Genomic DNA, 24,698 nt, shown 5'->3' on the forward strand with positions numbered 1-24,698 from the left:
TGATATCTTGGGATCCACAGGCCAACACTGTACCACTCATCCACAGATGGAGGTACAAAGTTATGATGATTGGCTCAGAGGGACCAAATGTGAATAAGAATGTTCACTAGACATTTCAGTGAAGATTTAATTAGCAACCTCTCGCGGATTGGTTGATATCTAGATCTGTCCTGTTCGCATCGCTCATGATGCATTGTCTCTGTCACTTGGGAATAACAATTCTATTTCCCTGTTTTACTGTCTTCTTTCAGTAATGTAACAACATTTATTTCTTGATATAGCATTTTTATGTAAAAATTGAAAAAAAAAAAAGTTATAATTTTGTTCCTCAAACATTAGTATTTCATTTAATACAAAAACTGTAATATAATATTTATACTTATTTAATAAATGAACAGGCCATATTCCATCTAGTACCAGAAACATTTGGTAATTTGCAAGTGCATACATTTTTTCTGTCTCCACTGGCCATTTTTTGGTTAGGGATTACTAAACAAATATATACTGTGTGTGTGTATATATATATATCACAATTATTGATACGGAAACTTGTGAACATCAAACATTTGACCATATTAATCATTTAGCAAACTCGTCTCTTTTTAGTCTTTTTTTGCCATTTTAGTCTCTTTCTCCTCTTTTTATGGGGTGGTCTACAACTCCTAGCCCTGCATATCAAATAAACAGGAGTTTGGTTCACATTTCTTTTTTTTTATTTATTTATTTATTTATTTATTTATTTATTTATTTATTTATTTATTTATTTATTTATTTATTTATTTATTTATTTATTTATTTATTTATTTATTCAGGATCAGCAGTACAGCATAATGCTCAATTACAAAGATCCGAGCTATGTACAATTAGATATTAATCTAAATATAAAATATATATAAATATTTACAAAGGACACAAATATACACAAATAAAAATGGTACAATCATAATACACATTTTCATAAACAATGACATTAACAAAGGAAAATACATTTTGAGTAAATACCGGAAATAACAAGAAGGAAAATTTTAGTTATATGAGAAATATCATGACAGAAGGAAGGAAACATTATGAAGATGTCTAGGTTCTTTTTGATAGATAAGGTATTAAACATTGCTGGAATACGTACATAAAAGCACCTTTGGGTGAGAGAAAACCGGGAGTAAGGAATATGGAATAGGGTCTTCATTCTGCTACTACGGGATGGGACGTGGAGGGCGAATAAGGAAACTAAATCTGGAGACCTAAATAGACCATTAGCTGCTTTGTATAGCAGCTTTAGGTCGGCTACTTTCCTCCGAGCAGAAGGAGTCTTGAGTTTGTTTCCCATGCACTTGGATAGTGCTTAAGTTGCAAGATGCAGGGACCCTGGCTCTGACGATAGCATAGAAAAGTGATTGTATACTGTCAAGCTGGCTGAGATCTGAAGAAGCAGAAATGGACCAGACTGGAAAGGCGTATTCAACAATCGGTAAGATACAGGGAACTTAGAATGCTCTGAGGGCATTTACATCTGTGATGTCAGAAAACCTGTAGAGTAAACCAAGGAGTGACATAGCACGTGAGGTGACCCTGTTTATGTGCAAGACCAACAACACTGTCAAAATTCACTCCTAAGTCTTTTTGATTATCAACAATTGCAGTTGGTTGATTCAATAGGTGATATTCTTGTAGAACGGGGGATTTACGAAGTATGAACGAAATGGTGGAACACTTGGAAGGGTGAGGTTTAAGACGCCATGCAGTACACCAACCTGACAGTGAATCAAGTGCATTTTGCAATTGGATTGTGTCTGTGGGAGAATCGATCTGCTTGAAGATTTTACAATCATCTGCAAAGAGAAGGAATTCACATGAATGGTGGGAAACAGTATCGATAAGGTCATCAATAAACAGGGCAAAATGAAGGGGACCTAGGATACTGCCCTGCGGGACATCAGAGAGGGTGGTGGTGGGAGAAGAACTGCATCCATCAAGGACCACGTGCTGTAGTCTTTCACTCAGAAAGCTGTTAATTAGAGCTAGGAGTCTCCCATGCATGTTAAACTATTCAGAAAGTTTGTGTGCAAGAAGCATGTGATCCACGTATTGAAGACCTTCGCGATGTCAATATAGCATACATCAAGTTGAGAGCCCGCGTGGATGGCAGACGTGGCATGATGTAGGAGGATAGCCAAGTTAGTTATGCAGGAGCTCCAGGGAGGAAACCATGCTGCTGGAGGGATATGTATGGAATTGTAAACGCCAGCAAACGCTGGTGGATGATCCTTTCACAAATGATTGATAAAGCAGGTAATATAGAGACCGGGCGATAATTTGCGACATCCAACTTCTTACAGTAAAATTAATTTCTTTCAAGGTCCACCTATTCAATTTCAATACAATGACGTTTTATTGTGATTTAATCACATGTCAAATAGTCAAATGGTACTAGTTTCGGCATCTATGTGCCATCATCAGCCTTGAGTACAAATTAAAACAAGATATATATTCCTAAAACATCTAAAACACATTTTAACTCATTATAAAATAACATACAATTAATGTGGTGATACATGAAATACGATAAAATTATGATACAATTGGTGTGATATAAAATTCTTAAAATTCCGGCTGTTCGTTACATAATTCAGTCTGTGTGCATCCGGGATAAGTGAATTTTTTGCAGTTGTATGCTGTCTGTGTGAATGACATTTGTTCCTTTAGATATTAGGTGGTTCCAGGGAAGTTTACTTTGATCATATAAGATCGTGATGTAATTAGAGATAAATTCCCACTTCAGTTTGAACCTGAAGGAGAAAATAGCCAAGTTAAACATTGGAAGCAATGTATGGAAGTTACTAGAAACATTAGAATCGTTGAATGATGATTGACTCACCCTGAGCAGCATGTAAACGTGTTGTTACACAGACGGAGCCGGATGAAGTGTGTGGGCAACGGTAAAGGAGGCGAGGGGAAGGAAGGAGGCGGAGCACTTGCTGGGGAATGGAACTAAGGCGGGGCGGAAGGATGGGGTAGTGGGGGTAATTGACGGGAGTGTGTATTCCGGATTACTTGGAAAATCAAAGTGTTTTTTGATAGTTTGGTATTTTTAAGCCAATCGATTAAAAGATCGAAAAGGATATTGGGTTTCTCGTAAATCTCATTTAAATTGTAATTGGGGTTAAAATATTGGTCGCAGTTGATGTAACGACTTTCAGTGATATTCATTATGGGTCCCTTGTTTACTGTTTGAAGAACTTCCATATCTTGTTCAATGTCGGTAAATTTGTGATTAGTGTCGTGCATATGTATACCCATGGCCGGCTTTAAGCACAGAGGAAAGAAAAGCTTCAGAATAGTTGAGATAAGAACAAGGTGATCTATAGAAACATGCAAATAGATATGTTATGAAATTTAACTTCAACCCATATTGCTTCACAGTTATTCATCAGGTCGGAGCGTAGGATCGCATGCCATTTAGATTTGACAGCTATTAAAACACCCCCTCCCTGAGATCCAGTTCTATGATCGGCCCTGAATAAGGAAACCTCTTTTAGAGAGTGGGATTTCAGAGTCTAACACAAAATTTGTCAACCAAGCTTCACTTAAGGCAATAACATCGAAAGCAGCTAATTCTTGAACATAAAGTTCACGGTCTGTAATCTTATTTTTTTATGGACCTCATATTTTGACAGTACACAGAGAACTCATTATTCGTTGTAGGCCCAGGGTTAATTTGTACATCACCAAACAGGAGTAACAATGTTAGTAAGAAACTTAACAGGGAACTGTGTGCATGACGGCGTACTTTCAACGAATCTTGGATTGATGTTGGGACTGTAAGAAAACAAGACAGATTAGCCATCGGTAAGGAAGGAAAATAAAACTTACGACCCAAAGTTAACCACTCTCCTGCCTGTGAGAGGGCGAGGGAAGTTTCCATGTTCCATTGCATACCTGCAGGCGGATCACTCGCGGCAGTTGAAGAAAGTGGCACCGTAGTGTGCGTAAGCTGGTCACAGCCCAAACACGTGGAGCACAAACACAATCTGACTGATTTCACCATTATATCGTTACAGATTGCAAACTCACTATACTCCACATCACCACTAAATTCCTCATAAATTCCAACACAATTCGAGACAGCAAATCTTTGATTAACCACACATACTGTATTACTACAGTAGCACGGAGGATACCCACACCGAGACATTCACTCGCTGCCATTTTGACAGGAAATCATTTCCAATTTGTGAAAGAAGAAAATCATTTTCGTGTCTTAAGTTTGATGAGGAACTTATGACATTCTGTTGTTTGTAGATGCTGAGCCAGCGTGTTTCATTTTCGCAGACTAAGTCCATCTCTTCGCATAAAACAAACAGTCAATTCCATGCTCACCTTAAACTGTGCATTTGTAATGCCACTTTTTTTCCTGCTACATCCTTCACTTTCATCTGTATCATTTCATATGATACAGCAATGCCGTCATTTCTCAATTACACTGCTTAGTTGAACAATTCTTTCTGGACCTTGAGAAAACTTTGGCACTTTGGGCCACAAAACTATCGACACATGGAATTTTTTTTCTTTTTTTTTTTTTTTTTTTTTTTTTTCTCCAGAGTCTTGAAAATAAGAAGATTGAGAATTTTGCATGATATATTGCAATACTCCTTCTAATATAAAGAAATGTTTGTTGGTGTTTTATGGCAATGGATGCAGAAGAATGATACTTAAAAAAAAGAATATGTAGATTTTTAAAATTTTGACTATATGACAAAATTACCATATTGGTTATATCTCTCACTTCTTTCTGAAAATTTGAGCTTAAAAATCGGAGTGCAAGGTATATGCAGGAAGTTAGTTAATTGAATTTGATTAGAATTAAAATAATTTTTAAAAGTAATAAATGCTCATGATTTTGTTAACAGATTACATTTATTATCTTCTGTAACAAGTTGTTGAATATCGATGAAAGTATTGAAGTCTGTAGGGTTCCATTCGTAGCCGATTACGCTCCCCTGCTGTTCTACTTCCTCTTCATGAATTAGGCTATCCAACCACAGTTCGCTTTCAGTTCCATATAGCTTTTACCTTGTTTGGACACCATTTCACTTGCTTTAAATTGTATCATATAGTGTACCATACCCATCATCATGTAAATATTTCACCCACTGAAGCAGTTCATTTTCAATCTCAGGAAAGATTCTACTCTTTGGCCCCGGAACGCTTTTCTTGAATTGTTGGTGTTTTCACGAAAAACGTCACCTGTAGCAGGTATTAAACGCCTGCGGCACAATTACCGTGTTTCTCCGCCAATTTAATCACTCAAATTTTAAATTTGCTGTAGACCCTTAACACTTCTCCATAACGTACCTATAAGTAGAGTCACGCTGGAAAGCAAATTATGGTATCGTAACTCACTGGACTCTTTTATACCTTACGTCTCACACATAGTGTTTTCTGGTTTATTGAAATTGCAGCCCTTTCAACCGTTCCTTCAGGCTCATTAGGCCAGGGAATACCTCAGGACCCCAAATTACTTTCCTGCCTTTCACCCAACAAGGGAAGAGAGTAGTTGCAACTGAGATAAGGAAAGGTTACAGGACACAGTTCGACCTTGAACTGAGAGCAGGCAGGCATATCACAAGGTGTACTTTGTCGTACATATACTGACATGTGAAGGAAAACTGTTGCGAGATATGAGCTAGGATTATCTTTCTTCCCCAAATTCTTCATTACAAATTAGAGTCGTGTTATACACTTTCAGAAAAAATAAACCATGGTTTCCCTCTAATATACGGTAAACAATAGAAAGTAACACCAAGCAAGTTGACTGTGCAGTTTGGGCCATGTAGCTGTTTTAGCTTGCATTTGATAGATGATAGGTCCAAACCCCATTGTCAGCAGCCCTGAAGATGGTTTTCCTGTGTCTCCCATTTTCACACCCGGCTGATGCTGGGTCTGTGCCTTTATTCAGGCCACAGTCGCTGCCTTCCCAGTCTGAGCCCTGTCCTATTCCATCATCGCCATAAGACCTGTTAGAGTCAGTGTGACATAAAACCAACAGCAAAAAAGGAAAGAGAAAAAGAAACAGCCCATTCATTGAATTGTATCTACATGGATAGTGGGTATGGAGATGAAGAATCATACAGTACAATATGTATACTCGTGCTCTTCTCTCATTACCATATAAACTGCAGTCTAACCTTAAATACATTTGTAGTAATTTATCAAGAATGAGTTGTCTTTATTTTGTATTCTTCTTCCCCACTCCCAATTACTAAATCAAACTTAACACACTATTCTTGTTTTATTCTAGAAAAAGATGAAGAAGCAAGGGAGCGTGATCAGATGCGGTATGAACGCCATAAAGATAGACAGCGTGAGAGGAATATTGCCAGAGCAGCACCAGATAAAAGGTAATTTTCTGTCATTTCTTCTATTGTGTATGATGATGTAAATGTAATGCCTACTCATCCTTTGCAAAAAAAAAAAAAAAAAAAAAAAAAAAAAAAAAAAAAAAAAACATTTTCAAATCAAGATGTGGCCGTCAAACGTTGGTTATTTTGTACGAAGATCATACTGAAATATTAATGAGCAACAACTGTTAACACATTTAGGTCTGCCTCACTTTCATACATTTTAATTCCCTGGACTGGCCATTTTTCACTTTTTTTTTTTTTTTTTTAAATTAAGTACTAGTTTTGAACTTAGGTATCTGTAAAAACTTTAATACAAATTGATAGATCCCTTACCATGGAAATAGTGAATCGAAATTAGTAGGTTTTTCACTTTTTTTAAAAGTTCAACGTATAACCTTAACTAATAAAATCTGGCTGATATTGAGTTAATTTGGTTTTTAGACCATTCATAATTGTTTGCATAAGAGATAAATCTACATAATAATTAGTACATAAATATTGTGACCTTTTAGGTCTGTTCAGTTGGTATAAATCACTGTCGTTCAGTCTTATGTTCTCGCACGGTTGCCATTACGTGCATACTGCTGTCGAATCAACACAGCTCTGACACAATTTGAAGGGAAGAATATGATGTGTAGAGCTGTAGTTTTCTGCCCCTTTTTTTTGAGAACTATATGAACCAAATCTTATATTGCAGTGCCAATAAATGCACATAATAAGTTTGTTTCTTAGTAACAACATTGAAACCAGAGAACCTACGCTGTGCAGGTTTCTTTCTCTGCAATAAATGGCAGCCCGGATGGCATACGGCTTTCGACCTCTATGTGTTAAAGAATCAGAATCCATCAATACAGTTTAATGAAGTATATCATCATAATCTACAAACTTTACACTATGCTTTTTGGTATTGTGATATCATTAGCTTCAACCGCAAAAGCCCAGGCAGTTGTTACAAAATAGCTGACAGTGATGTTTTTTTTCAGCAGCATGCTCACATTGAATTTCTTGTGAAAGAGCAAATTCTTACTGTTGAAATAAACCACAATCTCAGGACCCTCCCAGTTCCTTGACAAATGTGATCACTATTTCAGTAGAGTGGCTATAATGAATTAGTTAATTCTTATTAAAATATTAAATTAATGAGGGGATTGTATGAACAAAATTTATAATTTATTTTATGTGTTTTCCATGTAATTTTTAAATTGCATAAATGTTTCTCTTTTGTTGATAAGGTCCAAACTCCAGAGAGATCGTGAGCGGGACATCAGTGAACAGATTGCTTTAGGTATGCCAGCCAAGAACTTATCCAATGGAGAAGTACAGTTTGATCAGCGCCTGTTCAACACAACAAAAGGCATGGATAGTGGGTATGGAGATGAAGAATCATACAATGTGTATGATAAGCCATGGAGGGAGGGTGGCAGCTTGGGTGCCCACATCTACAGACCAAGCCGAAATGTGGATAAAGATGTCTATGGTGATGACCTGGATAAACTTATCAAGACAAACAGGTAAGGAAGGAAAACACAGTAGAACCCCTTTTAACAAATATGCATGGAAATATCTCTTCCTTAAATAGAGATTTTCCTTAAAACGAGGATTCATGTAAAAAATGCAGTAAATTAAATGAAATAACAATGTAATTGCATCCTAAGCTTAATGGTCATAATTAAGAATGACACAGCAGCAGAATATATATGCAGAGATGGGAGAGATACTTTGAGCAGCTATTCAGCGTATTAATTTCCCTGGTACAAGAGAGAGAGATTCATTTCAAACTTAAGATAAAGGAAATGAGGTCTCCATGGCAGAGAATGATTAGTCCACTATAAGGATGATACATGGCAAAGCAGCTGTAATTGATGAGTTTACTGTAAGAATTATAGTAGCAGTAGGAGCATTAATTAGTGGTCTACAATGTTTGTACAGACTCTTCAGAGTGATATGGAGAGAAAAGACTGTTCCAAAGAAGTGGACATAAGGGTCATTGTACCAATCTTTAACCCCAGAACCAGCAATGTTAAATTCTCTACTGGCAGCTATTTTGTGTGTTACCTACCAAGTGGATTCTTATTTTCACCCTATTGTAAACGATACTCCATGACACTGTTGCATATCATTGGAAAGCTAATAAACCACAAATTCAGATGGTAATGTTAAATTTTTCTGTGATACTTCATAAGAAAAGAAACTGAGACTTGAAAATAGTGGGTTTTTTATTTCTTTACGTCGCACCGACACAGATAGGTCTTATGGCGACGATGGGACGGGAAAGGCCTAGGAGTGGGAAGGAAGTGTCCATGGCCTTAATTAAGGTATAGCCCCAGCATTTGCCTGGTGTGAAAATGGGAAACCACGGACAACCATTTTCAGGGCTGCCGACAGTGGGGTTCGAACCTACTATTTCCCGAATACTGGATACTGGCCGCACTTAAGCGACTGCAGCTATCAAGCTCGGTGGAGTTATTATTTCATGAGCAATATCTAAATTCTAACAATGTAAAATACAAGATGAAACATGAAAACACAAAATACAGGATATACAAAATAATGCACATATATATACATAATATGTGTGAAAGTTTCAAGTCTATGCAATAATATTTGTTTGATTGGTAAGAAAAAATATTTTTTCCCATGTATGAGCCATGTTAGGCCAACCTACGCGGCTGCACGAACTTGTTACAGTATAATAAACGTTATTACAGCAGCTATCCTACATACAGTACAAGCCAACCAAAACGAAAATATTGTAGACGAAAATAACAACAACAAAGGTGCACTTTTAACTCGCCAATACATATGATTACAGCCTCAAAATAAGAGCAGTAGCGATATCAAATACAGAGCTATTACACAATGTTTTGGTTCGTATAGCAGCGAGTCGCTCATTTGTTTCCAAGGAAACATATACAAAGAGATTGTTTCTATGATGAAAATGAGCAGGAAGAATCTGTAAACTTCTAGGATCACAAGACAAGACATATCAGACCATCTGTTAGCGGAATAGTGCTACTAAATGAAGAAATAAAAATGCGTCGAAGAATCGACTCTGGCCCTACAGAAATGGGCAAACCATCGGTTCATTAACGCTTGCCGGTTCTGGGGTTACGAAAGGAGACCGGAAGCTGTTTCAAAACTACTGAGAAGTGATGCTGATCCCTCATACAGATAAGATCCTTGAAAGAATCTTAGATAAACAATTAAGAGACAGAGTAGAGGGAAATCTTGCATAATACCAGGATGGATTCAGAAGAGTGCACATTTGACCCAGTATTTACATTACCAGTATGTCATATGATTGAAAAATATTGGGAATATGACTTTTCTAGATATAGAAAAGCCATATGGCAATATCCCATGGCATTTGGTGTGGAAAACATTGACTGAGGCACAGATGGGGAATTAAACAATGCAGATGGTAATACAGTAGAAGTCCGCTATAGCGAGTACGGTATATAACGAGAACCCCATTATAACGACAATGTTTGTCCGTCCCTTCAAAATTCCTATATTAAACTGTGTATTATACTTCGGTTACAGCGAGAGCCCTATTACTGACGCATCTGTTACTACGTGTGATTAAACGTGCATGAATTTTTCTGTTACTGATATTTATGCACCCAGTCATTGTATTACATGTGATCGATCATCTTTGGTATCGTTTTCTTGCTATGTTCACTAGCGAGCTCTCTCGTCGACATTTGAAGGCAATGTCGGAGTCTATTTGTAATAGCTGTCAACTGCTATTCTCTAAAAGAAAATTTGAAATTAAAGAGATTAATACGTTTTCGTAATAAATGCGCAAATAACATGGCTAATGGCAGTTGTTAACTCGTTAAAAATAAAGGCTGAAATAAACGATCTCTTAATTTTAATGTTATATACTGGAATTAAGTAAGAATGTGATACACTTCAAGTTATGGCAGAGTACATCACTGATTTCAGAGGATAGTTTATATTTTCTCGTGTCTAGTTAAATTTCAGAAAGGCTATTCTCACATAAATTTTTAGCGAGGAGGTGCATTTGAAATATGTTTTCATGACACATATACGGTTAGGTTAGGTGACGCTGTTTGAAGAAGAAAACTGAAATGTTTGCCACAGAAGCCTCTGGAGTGATACCGTATTTCTCCAAATCTAAGACGACGTTTTTTTTTTTCTCAGAATCTCCTGTGAAAAATCAAGGGTCATTTTGCATTTGCGGCCTGATAGTAATGAACATCACCGGCAAATACAGCAGTAACCATGCTGTTTCTTTTCATCCCCGCGAGTGCACTCACAAAACTCGTTGACATTAAACAACCGCCTCTTTATTATACATCGCTAGCTGCGGCGACCGGTTGTACAGTGTCTATGTGTAATGTCACTGGATCTTGGGAAATAGTGAAGAGAGAATGACATTATCCTCTACAAAAACGTTTCTCAAATCTGCAGAATGGCATCAAAACATGCCAGCCTTCAAATTCTTAGAAAGGCCACGGCTACTCAGTAGCAGAGTTATAACGCGTCTACTGTACCTGACGCGTAGTAAAATTAAGTTTCATAGACAGCAGGAATATTTTCGTGATGGAGCGTCGTATTGTAAATATACGTGGAATCGGTATTTCCGGCAAATTTTCAACAGATTCCTTGTCGATGTTATGATGCCAGATTTAAGTTAATGGTTATTAAACACACAGAAATGTATAATAATTGTGCAGCCGCAAGAAAATACGGCATAGGCCTAACTAAAGCCAATATACGGGTTATCGCGAAAACAAAGGTAGCTTAAAAGTGCGTACTGTACAAAAAATGCATTTACTGGCACGCAACAAGAATGCTTTAAAGAAGTTGAAGATGAAATTGTGAGGTATTTGCACAAAAAATGCAAGGGCGGAATTGCCATACTGCGGGCCAATAAACTCTTTCGTTTATCTTCAAAGTCCGCGATTAGGCCTATACATCGCTAGCTGCTGAAGTTTGCCAAACCCGGCAAGTGAGACTTGCGTGTAGCAGCAGCCAGTTATATCTGTCGCTGAGTGAAAGTAACAGTTTTATAGTAAGCAAGAATATTTTCTTGATGGATCGTCGTATTGTAGAGATGCGTGGAATGGGTATTGCCGGCAAATTTTCAACGGGTTCTCTTCAATATTATGATGCTAATTTTAAGTTAATGGTTATTAAACCCGCTGAAGTAAAGAATAATTGTACAGGTGCAAAAAGATACGGCATAACTAAAACAATGTTCGGCGTCTACAAATAGTCTAAAAATGCGTACTGTATAAGAAAGGCATTCATATGATTTTACAATGCACTTTTTAAGCCTGATTTAAATTTTTTAAAAGGAAAAAGTGGGGATTGTCTTGGATTCGGAGAAATACGGTAATATATTTTTTTCAGAATGAAATTAAACATACACATTCACGTAATATTGGATTTCGAAAAATATACAAGTAAGCCGTAGTGGATATTATCCATGAAAATGCAAGTTTTGAACAAACTGATTACCATTTCGTACTGATTTTAATGTGTATGGAGGTTTTCCGGACTTTTACAAAAATTCGGATATAACGACAATCTGTTATAGTGAATACATTTTTCGCTCTTGTGAATAATTGCTATAACGGACTTCTACTGTAGTATGTTATCTAAACTATAAAAGCTGTGTCACAACCAAAATAGGTGAAATTGAATGGCTCAGAGTTGAGACAGGCTTTAGACAGGGAAGTGTATTGTCCCATCTACGCTTCATTATTATCACGGATAGAATTCTACATAATGTTGAAGAGAAGATTATGGGGAGATCAAGTAAAATATATGCTATTTGCTGATGACATCACAATTTGGGGAGATAAGGAAGAGGTATGGAATGAGGAGATAAGATATTTTAGAATGGAGGTTAGTGCTGTGGTAAGCAAGAGTTTGATCATGATGAGCCAGGGGAGTGATTTATTTATATCGTGTCAGAAGCATACGTAAGTTTCAAATTAAATATGAGGAAAGAACATAAAACATAATATAAATTATTCAGTGACGAAGAGCCACATTAAACTACATGAGCCATTGACATTGCGACCTTGCGACATTGAGTGCATTTGGCTTTGCTTTAATCAGGTCTTCTGTTGTGCATCTGAATGGGCATGAACTACATTGGAGCAAATGGGCTGTGGTCTGCTCTTCTCCACATACACACAAGGCACTACTGTATCTGCTTCGAAACCCCATTTCTTCTGGTTGACCCTACACCACGTAACACCAGAGCGCAGTCTAGTCAGTGCTCTCCAGTTCACGCAGCCTGTAACGTGGCCTGGAGAGAGTTCCTCTTTTGGGGTCATCCGTTGACTGATACTCGTATGTTGACTTCTGGCGCGCCATTCTTGAATTCTTGCTTGCTGGGCTGTTCCTGCAAGTGTTTCAGTTACTCTCAAGAAGCTTTCCCTAGACTTAAGGCCCTGGCGTGGTGGCTCATATCAAAACAAAGGGTGGGCTTCAGATGTCAACGTCTTTCTCTTTTCTTTCTTGGCTGCCACTTCACGGCAGATATCAGGAGGTGCTATCCCGGCAAGGCAATACACTTTTTCCAAAGGTATAGGTCTCAAACATCCATAATAATGTGGCAGATCTCGTTGAGAGCTACATCAACTGCTTTGGCATGGCAAGATTTGTACCACACCGGGCAAGCATATTCCACTGCGGAATAGCAGAGCGGAAGGGCAGATGTCCTCACTGTATCTGGTTTTGCTCCCCAAGATGTTCCAGCTAGCTTCCGCACAATATTGTTTGTAGCAGCCACTTTCTGCTTGATGTTAAAACAATGTTTTCTGTAGGTTAAGGCACGATCCAGAGTGACTCCGAGGTACTTTGGGGTAGGACAGTGTTGTAATACTATGCCTTGCCAAGTGACCTTCAGAGTTCGGGAAGCTTCTCTGTTGTTTAGATGGAAAACACAGGTTTGCATCTTAGTTGGATTTGGTGTTAGCTGATTCGTTTTGTAATAGCCAGCGAGTGTGTCTAGAGCGTTGGACAGTGTTTGTTCAATCGTCTCAAAGTTATCCCTCTGAGAAGTGATGAAACAATCATCAACATAGATGAATCTTTTTGTCCCGGCGGGAAGAGGCTGATCATTGGTGTAAATATTGAAAAGCATTGGTACCAACGCATTACCCTGAGGTAGTCTGTTCTTCTGTATCCTCTACCTGCTTCTTTTTCCCTGGAACTCGTCGAAGAAACTTTGATTTTGAAGTAGGTTTCTAATAGCACAAATCAGATGAAAGTCCTTTGTCACGCTTTATACCTTTTCTAGGAGAATTTGGTGATTAATAGTATCATATGCTGCCGAGAGATCTATAAATGCATCTTCTGTGATTTTCCGGCTTTCAAAACCATCCTCTATATGTTGACTTAATTTTAACACCTGCGGTGTGCAGCTTTTCCCTCTCCTGAAACCATCTTGCTGTGGAATCAGAAGTCGCTCGATTTTATCAGTCAACCTATTGAGGGTAAGTCTCTTCAGAATCTTAAAAAGATGACACAATAAGGAGATTTGTCTGTAGCTTCTAGGGTCATTTTTATCTTTGCCTGGTTTTAGGATGGCTATGACCCTAGCCTTCCTCCATATTTTAGGTATCATGGAAGACTGAATACAGTTGTTCATGAGTTCTACCAACCAGCACTTCGCAATAGGACCAAAGTTCTTCATTTGTTTCATTCGAAAGTCATCAATTCCTGCTGACTTCCCAATCTTACACTTATTGAGCGCTAATTTCCGTTCAGTTAGTGTGAAATGCTTAGACAACTCATTGTTCTCGTCTGGTTGACTATAGGATTCTTCCCTATTTTCATGGTAAGTTTTGGTTTTCCACTAAGCAAAAGTTGTTGTGCTTTTTGATCTGCACTTACATTGGCATGAGTGTTAGCTTGAGTAGGATCATTGCTCAAGCATCTTAAGTCTCCAAGCTTCTTGACTGCTCCTACCCATATCGACTTCAGACATCTTCATCCACGTCTCCTTCTTTGCCTGGGAGATAGAGGAAAGAATACTTTGTCTGCTTGAATAGTTTGCTTACTAAATGGATCTTCTTCGTGAAGCCTGTAGTAATTGTGCAGCAGAGCAGTTGTTTCACGAGTTATCTTGAAGGTTAAAAATTTTCATTGTTCCGTATTGAAGAATATTACAGTTAAAATGCATTTCCTATATTCTTACTCCTAAATTTCTTCAAAGTTGTATCAGAAAAATCCATTCTTCTCCTCACATGTTAAAAACCCAAAGAATAACCAACAAAATTTTGTTAAAAAGCGAAATTCATTTCTTATACAAGAAAAAATAATTTTTAAACAACAGATTATACGAAACACATCGAGAAATTGCCAATCTTCTCCCGAGTGCACAATGGAACCTTTTCCTAACTCAAGTAGATAATAAATTATTTCATGAATTGTCAATTAAACAACAAACCCTGGAGAAAAAACTCGACATTCTTAAGAACAAATCTTCTTCACATAAATTTCAGTTTAAGAACATTACCATACCCTCCAAAACTATTGATTAATTCCATCCTCCCATTGTAAATTTATCTAAAACAACCCTGAGTAATGATGAAAACTCAATTCTTTCCAAGGGCCTCAAACACAATTGGCCCAACCTCAACACTTTCAATGTAGCCACTAATTTAATTATTGAATCTGAAATAGCCATTAACAAAATGCCAACAGATGAACAAGATGAAATCAGATATGAAGTAAAAAGAAAACTCGAAAAAATCTTCCTTAACAATGACAAAAACACTTCTCTTAATAATAATAATAATAATAATAATAAACTCATTTCGGACCTTAAAAAGAAAATCGACAATAATCTTATCACCAAATCTGATAAAGGCAACACTACTGTCATAATGGAAAAAACTGACTACTTAGATAAAACCAAAAATTTTTTCAGTGACTCTTCTTTTTCTATAGTAAAAAAAGACCCAACCACAAAAATCCAACCCCTACTCAAACAAACTTTAAAAAACACTTCCTTTCTCCTCACAGATCAAGAAAAAACTAAATTAATAAACATGAACCCAGGCCACCCACTGCCAAAGCCCTCCCAAAAATTCACAAAACTAACATTCCCATCTGTCCAATAATCAATTACAGACCCAGTCCCCTATACAATACTTCTAAATTCATCCAAACATTTTTACTTAAAAACTATCGATTTTTATCTAACAAATCTATCAAAAACACTTCTGATCTAATCAACAAATTAAAGAACTTTAATATCCAACCAAATTTTTCCCTCCATTCTTTTGACATTGAAAACATGTACCCTAGTATTCCAATTTCAAAATTATTCCCCATAATAAACAACAACCTAAACAAATTCAGTAACCTAATTAAACTTGAAATTCAAGACTTCATGTCTATTTTAAAATTGGTTCTCAATAATAATTATTTTACCTTTGATAACACCATTTATCAACAAGATGGCTTGGCTATGGGCTCACCAGCTTCAGGCATTCTTGCTGAAATTTACCTCGACTTCTTAGAAAACACAAAAATCAATAATAATAATTTCTCCAACATCCTCTTTTGGGCCAGATTTGTCGACGATACTTTGGTAATTTTAAATGAAGAATCAACCAACGCAGCCTCTACACTTATTCATCTCAACAACTTAGACTCTAACATTAAATTCACCCTTGAATCAGAACACAACCAAACTCTTAACTTTCTAGACTTAACTATCACTAGACATCCTTCTTCTTTATCTTACAAAATATTCAGAAAACCAACCCAAACAGCAACCACAATAAGACAAGATTCTTCGCACCCTCAAGCACATAAACGTGCTACTTATAACAGTTTAATTTTTCGTGCCTTCAACACCCCTATGTCTAAAAAAGATTTAAATTATGAATTGAACACCATCCGTAACATCGCTAAATTCAATGGCTTTAACAACTCCTTCATAAACCGCATCATCAACAAATTCAAACACTGTCCTAAAACCACTTTATGTAAAGACATAATAAAACCAACTGCATTTTCCACTTTCACTTTCACTCAAGATGCTTATAAAATAACTAATATTTTTAAAAAAACACAACATGAAAATTTATTTTAGAACTAACAATAGAAATTTGGATATTTTACAAAACTCTAAATCACTAAATAAATCTAATGTTTTTTCTAAATCTGGAGTGTACAGATTCCAATGTAACAACTGCAACTCCTCCTGCAACGGACAAACTGGCCGCAACTTCAATATCAGATACTCCGAACATATCAACGCCATTAAATACAATAGATTCTCCGCCGTAGGACAACACATACAAGACTCCAAGCATAAGTTTTACCAATATTGAAAAAGACATGAAAATACTTAAAATCATAAACAAAGGCCCCCTCTTAAACACTACTGAAAATTGCTTTATTCACCTTGATCAATACTTCAACCCTAATTTCAATTTAAACGACATTTCTGAAAAACCCTAATTCTGTTTTCCATTTCCTACCCACATTTTCTACCTCCAATAACCCACCCTAAACTACCCCCCCCTCCTTTATCTCCCTATCTTATTCTTCCTCAACACCATTTAACTTCAATTTCTTTCATTCTTCTCTTTTTCCACTATTCCTCTTCCTCTATTAATTTATTCTATCTTTTCTTTAAAAAAAAATCCACCTTCATTTCGGTTCTTCTCATTCATACTCAACTCCTGCCTTGCGCCGATTTCGACTACTTCAATCAAGACCTGAGTTTTTTACATTTTAAAAAGTTGCGCACTGTGCATATACATTTTCATTTGTTTCCGGTATTGCGCTTTTTACTATATTTTTTTCTCTTCACAATTGTTTTTTCACGTCAACTGTTCTAAGAATTCTATAGGAGCACAATTACTTATTCAATTATATTGAATTGTATTATATTTATATACTTAATTTCCCACGACCGAGGAAAATTACTGGATCTTCAAGCTTTTCTCCATTTTACTTTGGGCATTTGAAACCACAGTGCCTGATATTGAATGCGTTGCGCTGATCACCGGGAGCTGGCAAGTTGCTTTAATGGATCTACTTATCTTCAACTCCTGCACGATTACGGATCTTCGTACATGTTCGATTGTGATGTGACTTTATGCCCGACATTATTTAAAAACTGGCTCATTTAACCGTTCTCCGCTATTCGTAAATGTTGTGGGACTTTGCCTAGTGCTGCGTGTGCTATGCTACCGCTTAGAGAATTGCACACTGTTTTCTTTTGAGTGATTTGCATTTTACTTCTTCTAAGTTTTACAGTGTCTACCCCCATTTCATTTTTATATCGCCTCTTCTACTGATCCTATGCATTGTTTTTCGTCTTAATCAGCTGATGATGACCTGGACTAGGGTCGAAACCGGTACCATTTCTACCAGTTATTAAATGGGAATGTAATTCACTACATTTCTTATTCTTTTGTATTGAATAGGTTGAATCTCTTTATCAATTATTTTCAATTTTATCTTGAAGGTAGCATGTCCTGCAGCCTCTGGGAATTGATACCCATGAACAGAATTTCACTATATCAATGAATTTGTCATAATCTTCGGGTATGGGGGAGACAGTTTTTATCCTCTCATCCAACATACTAGAAAACCTTTTCCAGTCAACCTTTCGAAAGTTATATCTCCGTCTGAACCGAACCTCGTGTGGTCTTATGGATGAAATTGTACGTCGTGATCGAACTGAATTTCTCATAAATTGGGAATCTGGTCATCGTCATTAATGTCTCCATCAACTCTGTCATTATTCCTGTCGCTATCATTACCATCTTAATTGGAAATTTCATGAATCACTGTCACACGAGGAGGTCGGTTAACATCACCACTATCGTCATAGTTTGAAACATTACTGGCATTATCACTTTCAGTATCATCTGAATCATCGCCTGATTTGACATAATCAGAATCATCACTCAATGAATTAACATACTCTACCAAATCGTCATCATTTTCAAACACAATACAAGTACTCGTCGCCATTATTACACACACATGGTCTGCAGGTACGCGCCAAACAGCTGAAATAGAAAAAATCATAACATCAACACAACATGCTTCACAGAGATTCTGGTGGTAGTTTTAGAAACTATGTAGTTTCTACTACAGATTGATGCTGACTGGAGCTGCCATCTGTCAATGTGCAAACTATTACCACTTAACATGGACAGCTGCAACATGGAGCGCGATGTCGCTCCTGGCACTTTTCACTACCCTACAGAGGAGCGCAGTTGCGCTCCCCAGTACTTTAAGAATTAACCACAGCAGAAAGTGATGATGAAGACGATGAATTTAATGTATCGTTAAGCGATTTTTAGAAGTGATACAGTGTGTGCTGAAAATGTAAGAGAAAAAGGAACTGAGGCACCACCTAAACGAAAGAACATGGTGAGTTCAAATGGTATTTCATCACTATTTTTGTGACGGACGGATGACTTTTCTACACCAGACTTTCAAGTGACTGTGACTGACTGACAGACTCTGGAAACCAAGTAGGGTTTGACAACAATCCCAAAATAATTGATTTTTTTTTAACTTTTGTCAGTGGAGTTGATGCAGGTAGTTGTTGATGAAACAAATCAGAATCACAAACAACTGGTGGAAAACATCGAGCTGTCACCACGTTCCAGGTTCAGAAAGTGGAGCGATGAAACAGTGCCTTCTTTACAGTGTGTATGCTGATAAGAAGAAACAGTAGAAACAATATACACTTAAACACTGGTCATCTGATAGGTTGCTCTACTTGCCAATTTATTCAGAATTGATGCCTAGGGACACATTCCAAATGATTCAATTAAAATTGAATTAATTGATAAAGAGATACGCCGGGCTGAGTGGCTCAGACGGTTAAGGCGCTGGCCTTCTGACCCCAACGTGGCAGGTTCGATCCTGGCTCTGTCCGGTGGTATTTGAAGGTGCTCAAATACGTCAGCCTCGTGTCGGTAGATTTAATGGCACGTAAAAGAACTCCCGCGGGACTAAATTCCGGCACCTCGGCGTCTCCGAAGACCGAAAAAGTAGTTAGGGGGACGTAAAGCAAATAACATTATTATTATTATGATAAAGAGATTCGACCTATTCAATACAAAAGAATAAGAAATGTAGTGAATTACATTCCCATTTAATAATTGGTAGAAATGGTACCGGTTTCGACCCTAGTCCAGGTCATCATCAGCCGATTAAGACGAAAAACAATGCATAGGATTAGTAGAAGAGGCGATATAAAAATGAAATGGGGGTAGACACTGTAAAACTTAGAAGTAGAATGCAAATCACTCCAAAGAAAACAGTGCGCAATTCTGTAAGCGGTAGCATAGCACATGCAGCACTAGGCAAAGTCCCACAATGTTTACGAATAGCGAAGAACGGTTAAATGAGCCAGTTTTTAAATACTGTCAGGCATAAAGTCGCATCACAATCGAACACGTACGAAGATCCGTAATCATGCAGGAGTTGAAGATAAGTAGATCCATTGAAGCAACTTGCCAGCTCCCGGTGATCAGCGTGATGCATTCAGTATCAGGCACTGTGCTTTCAAATGCCCAAAGTAAAATGGAGAATAGCTTGACAGTCCAGTAATTTTCCTCGATCACGGGAAATTAAGTATATAGATAAATATAATACAATACAATATAATTGAATAAGTAATTGTGCTCCTATAGAATTCTTAGAACAGTTGACGTGAAAAAACAATTGTGAAGAGAAAAAAAATATAGTAAAAAGCGCAATACCGGAAACAAATGAAAACGTATATGCACAGTGCGCAATTTTTTAAAACTTAAAAACCTCAGGTCTTGATTGAAGTAGTCAAAATCGGCACAAGGCAGGAGTTGAGTATGAATGAGAAGAACCGAAATGAAGGTGGTTTTTTTGAAAAGATAGAATAAATTAATAGAGGAAGAGGAATAGTGGAATAAGAGAAGAATGAAAGAAATTGAAGTTAAATGGTGTTGAGGAAGAATAAGATAGGGAGATGAAGGAGGAGGGGTAGTTTAGCGTGGGTTGGAGGTAGAAAATGTGGGTAGGAACTTTGTAAGGCATGGAAAATAGAATTGGGGTTTTGAAATTTAGAATTTTTGAGAAGAAGAATTAGGAATAAGATGTACAATATTATAGGGAAGGATCCACCTTTCAATACTCCGTAGTAGGTTGAACTAAAAAGTAGTTACAACCTGTTTATTGGGACCGGTTTCAACACATTTCAAGTGTCATCATCAGCCAATTAGCGAAGATCTTAAAACAACTAATACATTGAACACAGGCAAAAAATTAACATTGTATCATATCGTAGCAATTCAGTTAATGTTCAAAACACAATAATCACAGTTTTTAACTTTAAAAGAATTAGGAAGTCGAAAAGGATATTGGGTTTTTCAGAAATGTCGTTTAAATTGAAATTAGGGTTGAAGTATTGATCAAGGTGAATAAAGCAATTTTCAGTAGTGTTTAAGAGGGGGCCTTTGTTTATGATTTTAAGTATTTTCATGTCTTTTTCAATATTGGTGAAACTATGCTTGGAGTCTTGTATGTGTTGTCCTATGGCAGAGAATCTATTGTATTTAATGGCGTTGATATGTTCGGAGTATCTGATATTGAAGTTGGGGCCAGTTTGTCCGATGTAGGAGGAGGTGCAGTTGTTACATTGGAATCTGTACACTCCAGATTTAGAAAAAAACATTAGGTTTATTTAGTGATTTAGAGTTGTGTAAAATATCCAAATTTCTATTGTTAGTTCTAAAAGAAATTTTCATGTTGTGTTTTTAAAAAATATTAGTTATTTTATAAGCATCTTGAGTGAAAGTGAAAGTGGAAAATGCAGTTGGTTTTGTTATGTCTTTAGATAAAGTTTTTCGTCTTAATCGGCTGATGATGACCTTGACTAGGGTCGAAACCAGTACCATTTCTACCAATTATTAAATGGGAATGTAATTCCCTACATTTCTTATTCTTTTGTATTGAATAGGTTGAATCTCTTTATCAATTATTTCAATTTTAACTGTAATATTCTTCAATACGGAACAATGAAATTTTTAACTTGAAATTTTTAACTTTAAATTTTTAACTTTAAATCATTCAATGTTGCACATGTGTAACGATATTCAGCCTCCTGGCGATACACACTTCAAAATTAGAGGAGTAGTGAACTCGGTAAGGATATTATTCAGACAATCTTTGTAGCCATGCACAAACCTGTGTATTGATGAATCACTGATGTTGTTCAAAGGGAGGTTATCCTCCAAACAGTATATTCCATGCAAGCATCAAAGGTTTGGTGTCAAACTTTTTGTTCCGTTTGATGTGGAAACTGGGTATATTACAAATTTTATTGTATACATGGGTGTTGGTACAGAAAACTGCACTAATGAACTGCTAGGAGTGTCAGGAAGTGTTGTTACCACATTACTTGAACCCAATGTAACTAGAATACTAACAGGTAGGCCATTCCGGGGAGTTGCGCTGCCATTGGCTGGTGTGCGTGACCTTACCGTGAGGATAGTGCTACCGCCAGATTCAATGCATTATGCGTTAAAGGGAACAGTTAGCTGTGTGGTTTTTTTTTTTATTTAATCTTGTTCAATATTTTAATTACACTTCACTTAGTCAAATATCTTTAGTGGACATAATACTTATCATTCCAAAATGAGTGCAAAAACATGGCGCCTCAAATCTGTAGTTGTAATGATACACATACACTCACGGCGGCGATAGGGAAATCGAGAAAAATAACATTTTTTTTTAATGAAGCACTCAAACTAATAAGCATATAAATGAGGTAAACACTGAATTCAACACTTTTTAACTTAACATAAAGAACGCTGGTTAATAGAGCAAACGCCTGAAAAGCCTTACATCTGATATGTTTTTGACATGCTCTATTGGTGAAAAATATCTAATTCCCTCCATGGGAATTTAGAATTTTCCATAAGGTAGGTGTTTTCGCAAATAAATATATGCCTAGAGAGAGAGAGCTCTTAAGGGCATTTGTAATGTCCTTGAGGCCCCACTTCACTCTCTTGTTTTTGTTCAGAAGTGATCGAATTTGGCCCGGAGAGAAACATTGACCAGACACGCTTCAGTTCACTACGTGCTTCTTGTTTTGAATTGTACGGAAATTGTTTCGTAAAAGGCACAGTATATTTCATAACTTGGGACTTGTTCAAGACCATAAATTATTTCCTTAATGACAAATTTTCAGTCTCTGTATTACTGTTTTCAGCTGATTGAAATGAAATGGCGTATGGCTTTCAGTACTGGGAGTATCTGAGGACATGTTCGGCTCGCCAGGTGCAGATTTTTTTTTATTCAACGCCTATAGGTGACCTGCACATTGTGATGTGGATGAAATGATGATGAAGACAACACATACACTCTGCCCACGTTCAAGTGGAATTAGCCAATTATGGTTAAAATTCCCAACCCTGCCAGGAATCAAACCTGGGACCCCTGTGACCAAATGCTAGCACGTTAACCTTTTAGCCATGTAGCCGGGACTCAGTCAATTGATTTCTTCTTTGCTATTGTCAGCTACCTTGAGAATCGTGCTTGTACTCGTTGACTGGTGAAGTGCACTAGAACCTACTGTAATAATTTCTATGAACAAGTAGAAAATCATAGAAGGCAATGTATGTATGTTTATTTATTTATTTATTTATTTATTTATTTATTTATTTATTTATTTATTTATTTATTTATTTATTTATGTATTTATTTATTTATTTATTTATTTATTTATTTATTTATTTATTTAATTATTTGGCTTCTTTCATGTGACGAAGTTAGGGCAGATGGCCCTCTCTTACACTTAACCACAATACAACAAATAATATTAAGGCTGCTTATTACTAATTATACTACTTACACTATTTCCTAATTAAGCTTAAGTTACACACCCACACAATATGCAGCTTATTAGCTTATTAACTCATTAATTCAGTCCTCTTTTCTAACTCACACAGACACACATACACTTACAATGTACACACTTATAAACTACCCTTACGTTTACATTATATAAAACTAACAGAAACAATTTTTAATTTTACAATTACCAATCACACGCACACAATACACACCAATACACACTTCAATCGGTAGCTCTCAACAGGAAGTCTCGGGAAAATATTTTAAATTTGAGGAAAGAGTCAATGCCCCTGACACTTACTGGCAGGGAATTCCAAAGCCTGGAACCAGTTACAATGAAAGATTTATTATACACAGAAGAGTGGTGAAGAGGATAGCTTATTCACAATAATTTCAGATGGTTTTTTCCATTCCGAATATCACTGTAGTAATTATTTTAATACAACTAAGGGTGAAAATGTAGTCAGCTGATCGTCATCATTTCTTGTACTTGTAACCTCGAAGTCATTTTCGAAGTCATTTTAGGAGGGTACAACATCTGCCTTCAATTTCCTTTTTTGTAATAGCAAGCCCAGCTGCTAATTTTTTTATATTTAAAGTCCCGTTCATAGTTACGAGGGAGGAAATGTGCGGAGCAAATTTTAGAAGCGTTAGGGTTCATTTTATCAGCTCTTTGACACCATAAACATCTGTTTAATCCATAAATAATAATTTTTTGGAAAGCCATGATAAACTCTATTCTCAGTTTTACAGGCCAGATTTTTACACTGTGCAGCAGCATTGTTATTCCTGCTTCTTCTTAATTTACTACCTCCTTGCACTAAATAACAGCACGTATTCTAAACTTCTCTTACACAATGTACTAAATCATTTAATAAACAATTAAACAGCTAACTGGGGACCACTTACTAATGTTACCACTTGGAACACGCTGTAGAAGTGTCCTCATAGTGACGTCACAAGCTACAAGAGCAGTTAGAGCGGGAAAGCGATTCTGTCACCTCCTGACTTGAACCATACCTTGACAAGGACACAAGCTTTTCACAGAAAATTGGTATACTAGCCCCACTGTTAGTTGACCATCTTGTGAGGAGAAAGACTTGTGTGGTACTGTTCATAAGAACCGAAAAGCGATGCCTGTGTCTGTAAAGGCATTACGGAAGGAGGGATAGAATCACATCACACATGGCATTGCAATGGAAGGATATGAGGGAAATTTACATGCGTTCATCCTTCCACCGTAATGAAATTGTAGCAACTGAGAAAACTGACCACAAAACAGGGGAAATGGTGAAAAAACCAGCAACAGTTGTAGATTATAATAAAGGTAAGGGTGGGGTCGATAAGACAGACGTGACACTTTTCTGCATTGAATGTGTAAGGAAAATGTTTTTCCAAATCATACATCTGTCTTTTCTCAATGCATTT

General features: G+C 36.8%; 1 protein-coding gene across 2 annotated transcripts in view; it reads left to right on the forward strand.

Moving 5' to 3' along the window:
* Positions 1-24,698, forward strand: part of Bx42 (Puff-specific protein Bx42) — a 224,628-nt gene that overhangs the window by 178,182 nt on the left and 21,748 nt on the right. For both annotated transcript variants that reach the window (XM_067138220.2, XM_067138221.2), the window contains 2 exons: positions 6,299-6,398; positions 7,634-7,912. In XM_067138220.2, coding sequence (XP_066994321.1) covers positions 6,299-6,398; positions 7,634-7,912 — 379 coding nt within the window. The remainder of the gene's footprint in view (positions 1-6,298; positions 6,399-7,633; positions 7,913-24,698) is intronic.

Source organism: Anabrus simplex, chromosome 1 (assembly GCF_040414725.1).
Source record: "Anabrus simplex isolate iqAnaSimp1 chromosome 1, ASM4041472v1, whole genome shotgun sequence".
Taxonomy (NCBI): Eukaryota; Metazoa; Arthropoda; class Insecta; order Orthoptera; family Tettigoniidae; genus Anabrus; species Anabrus simplex.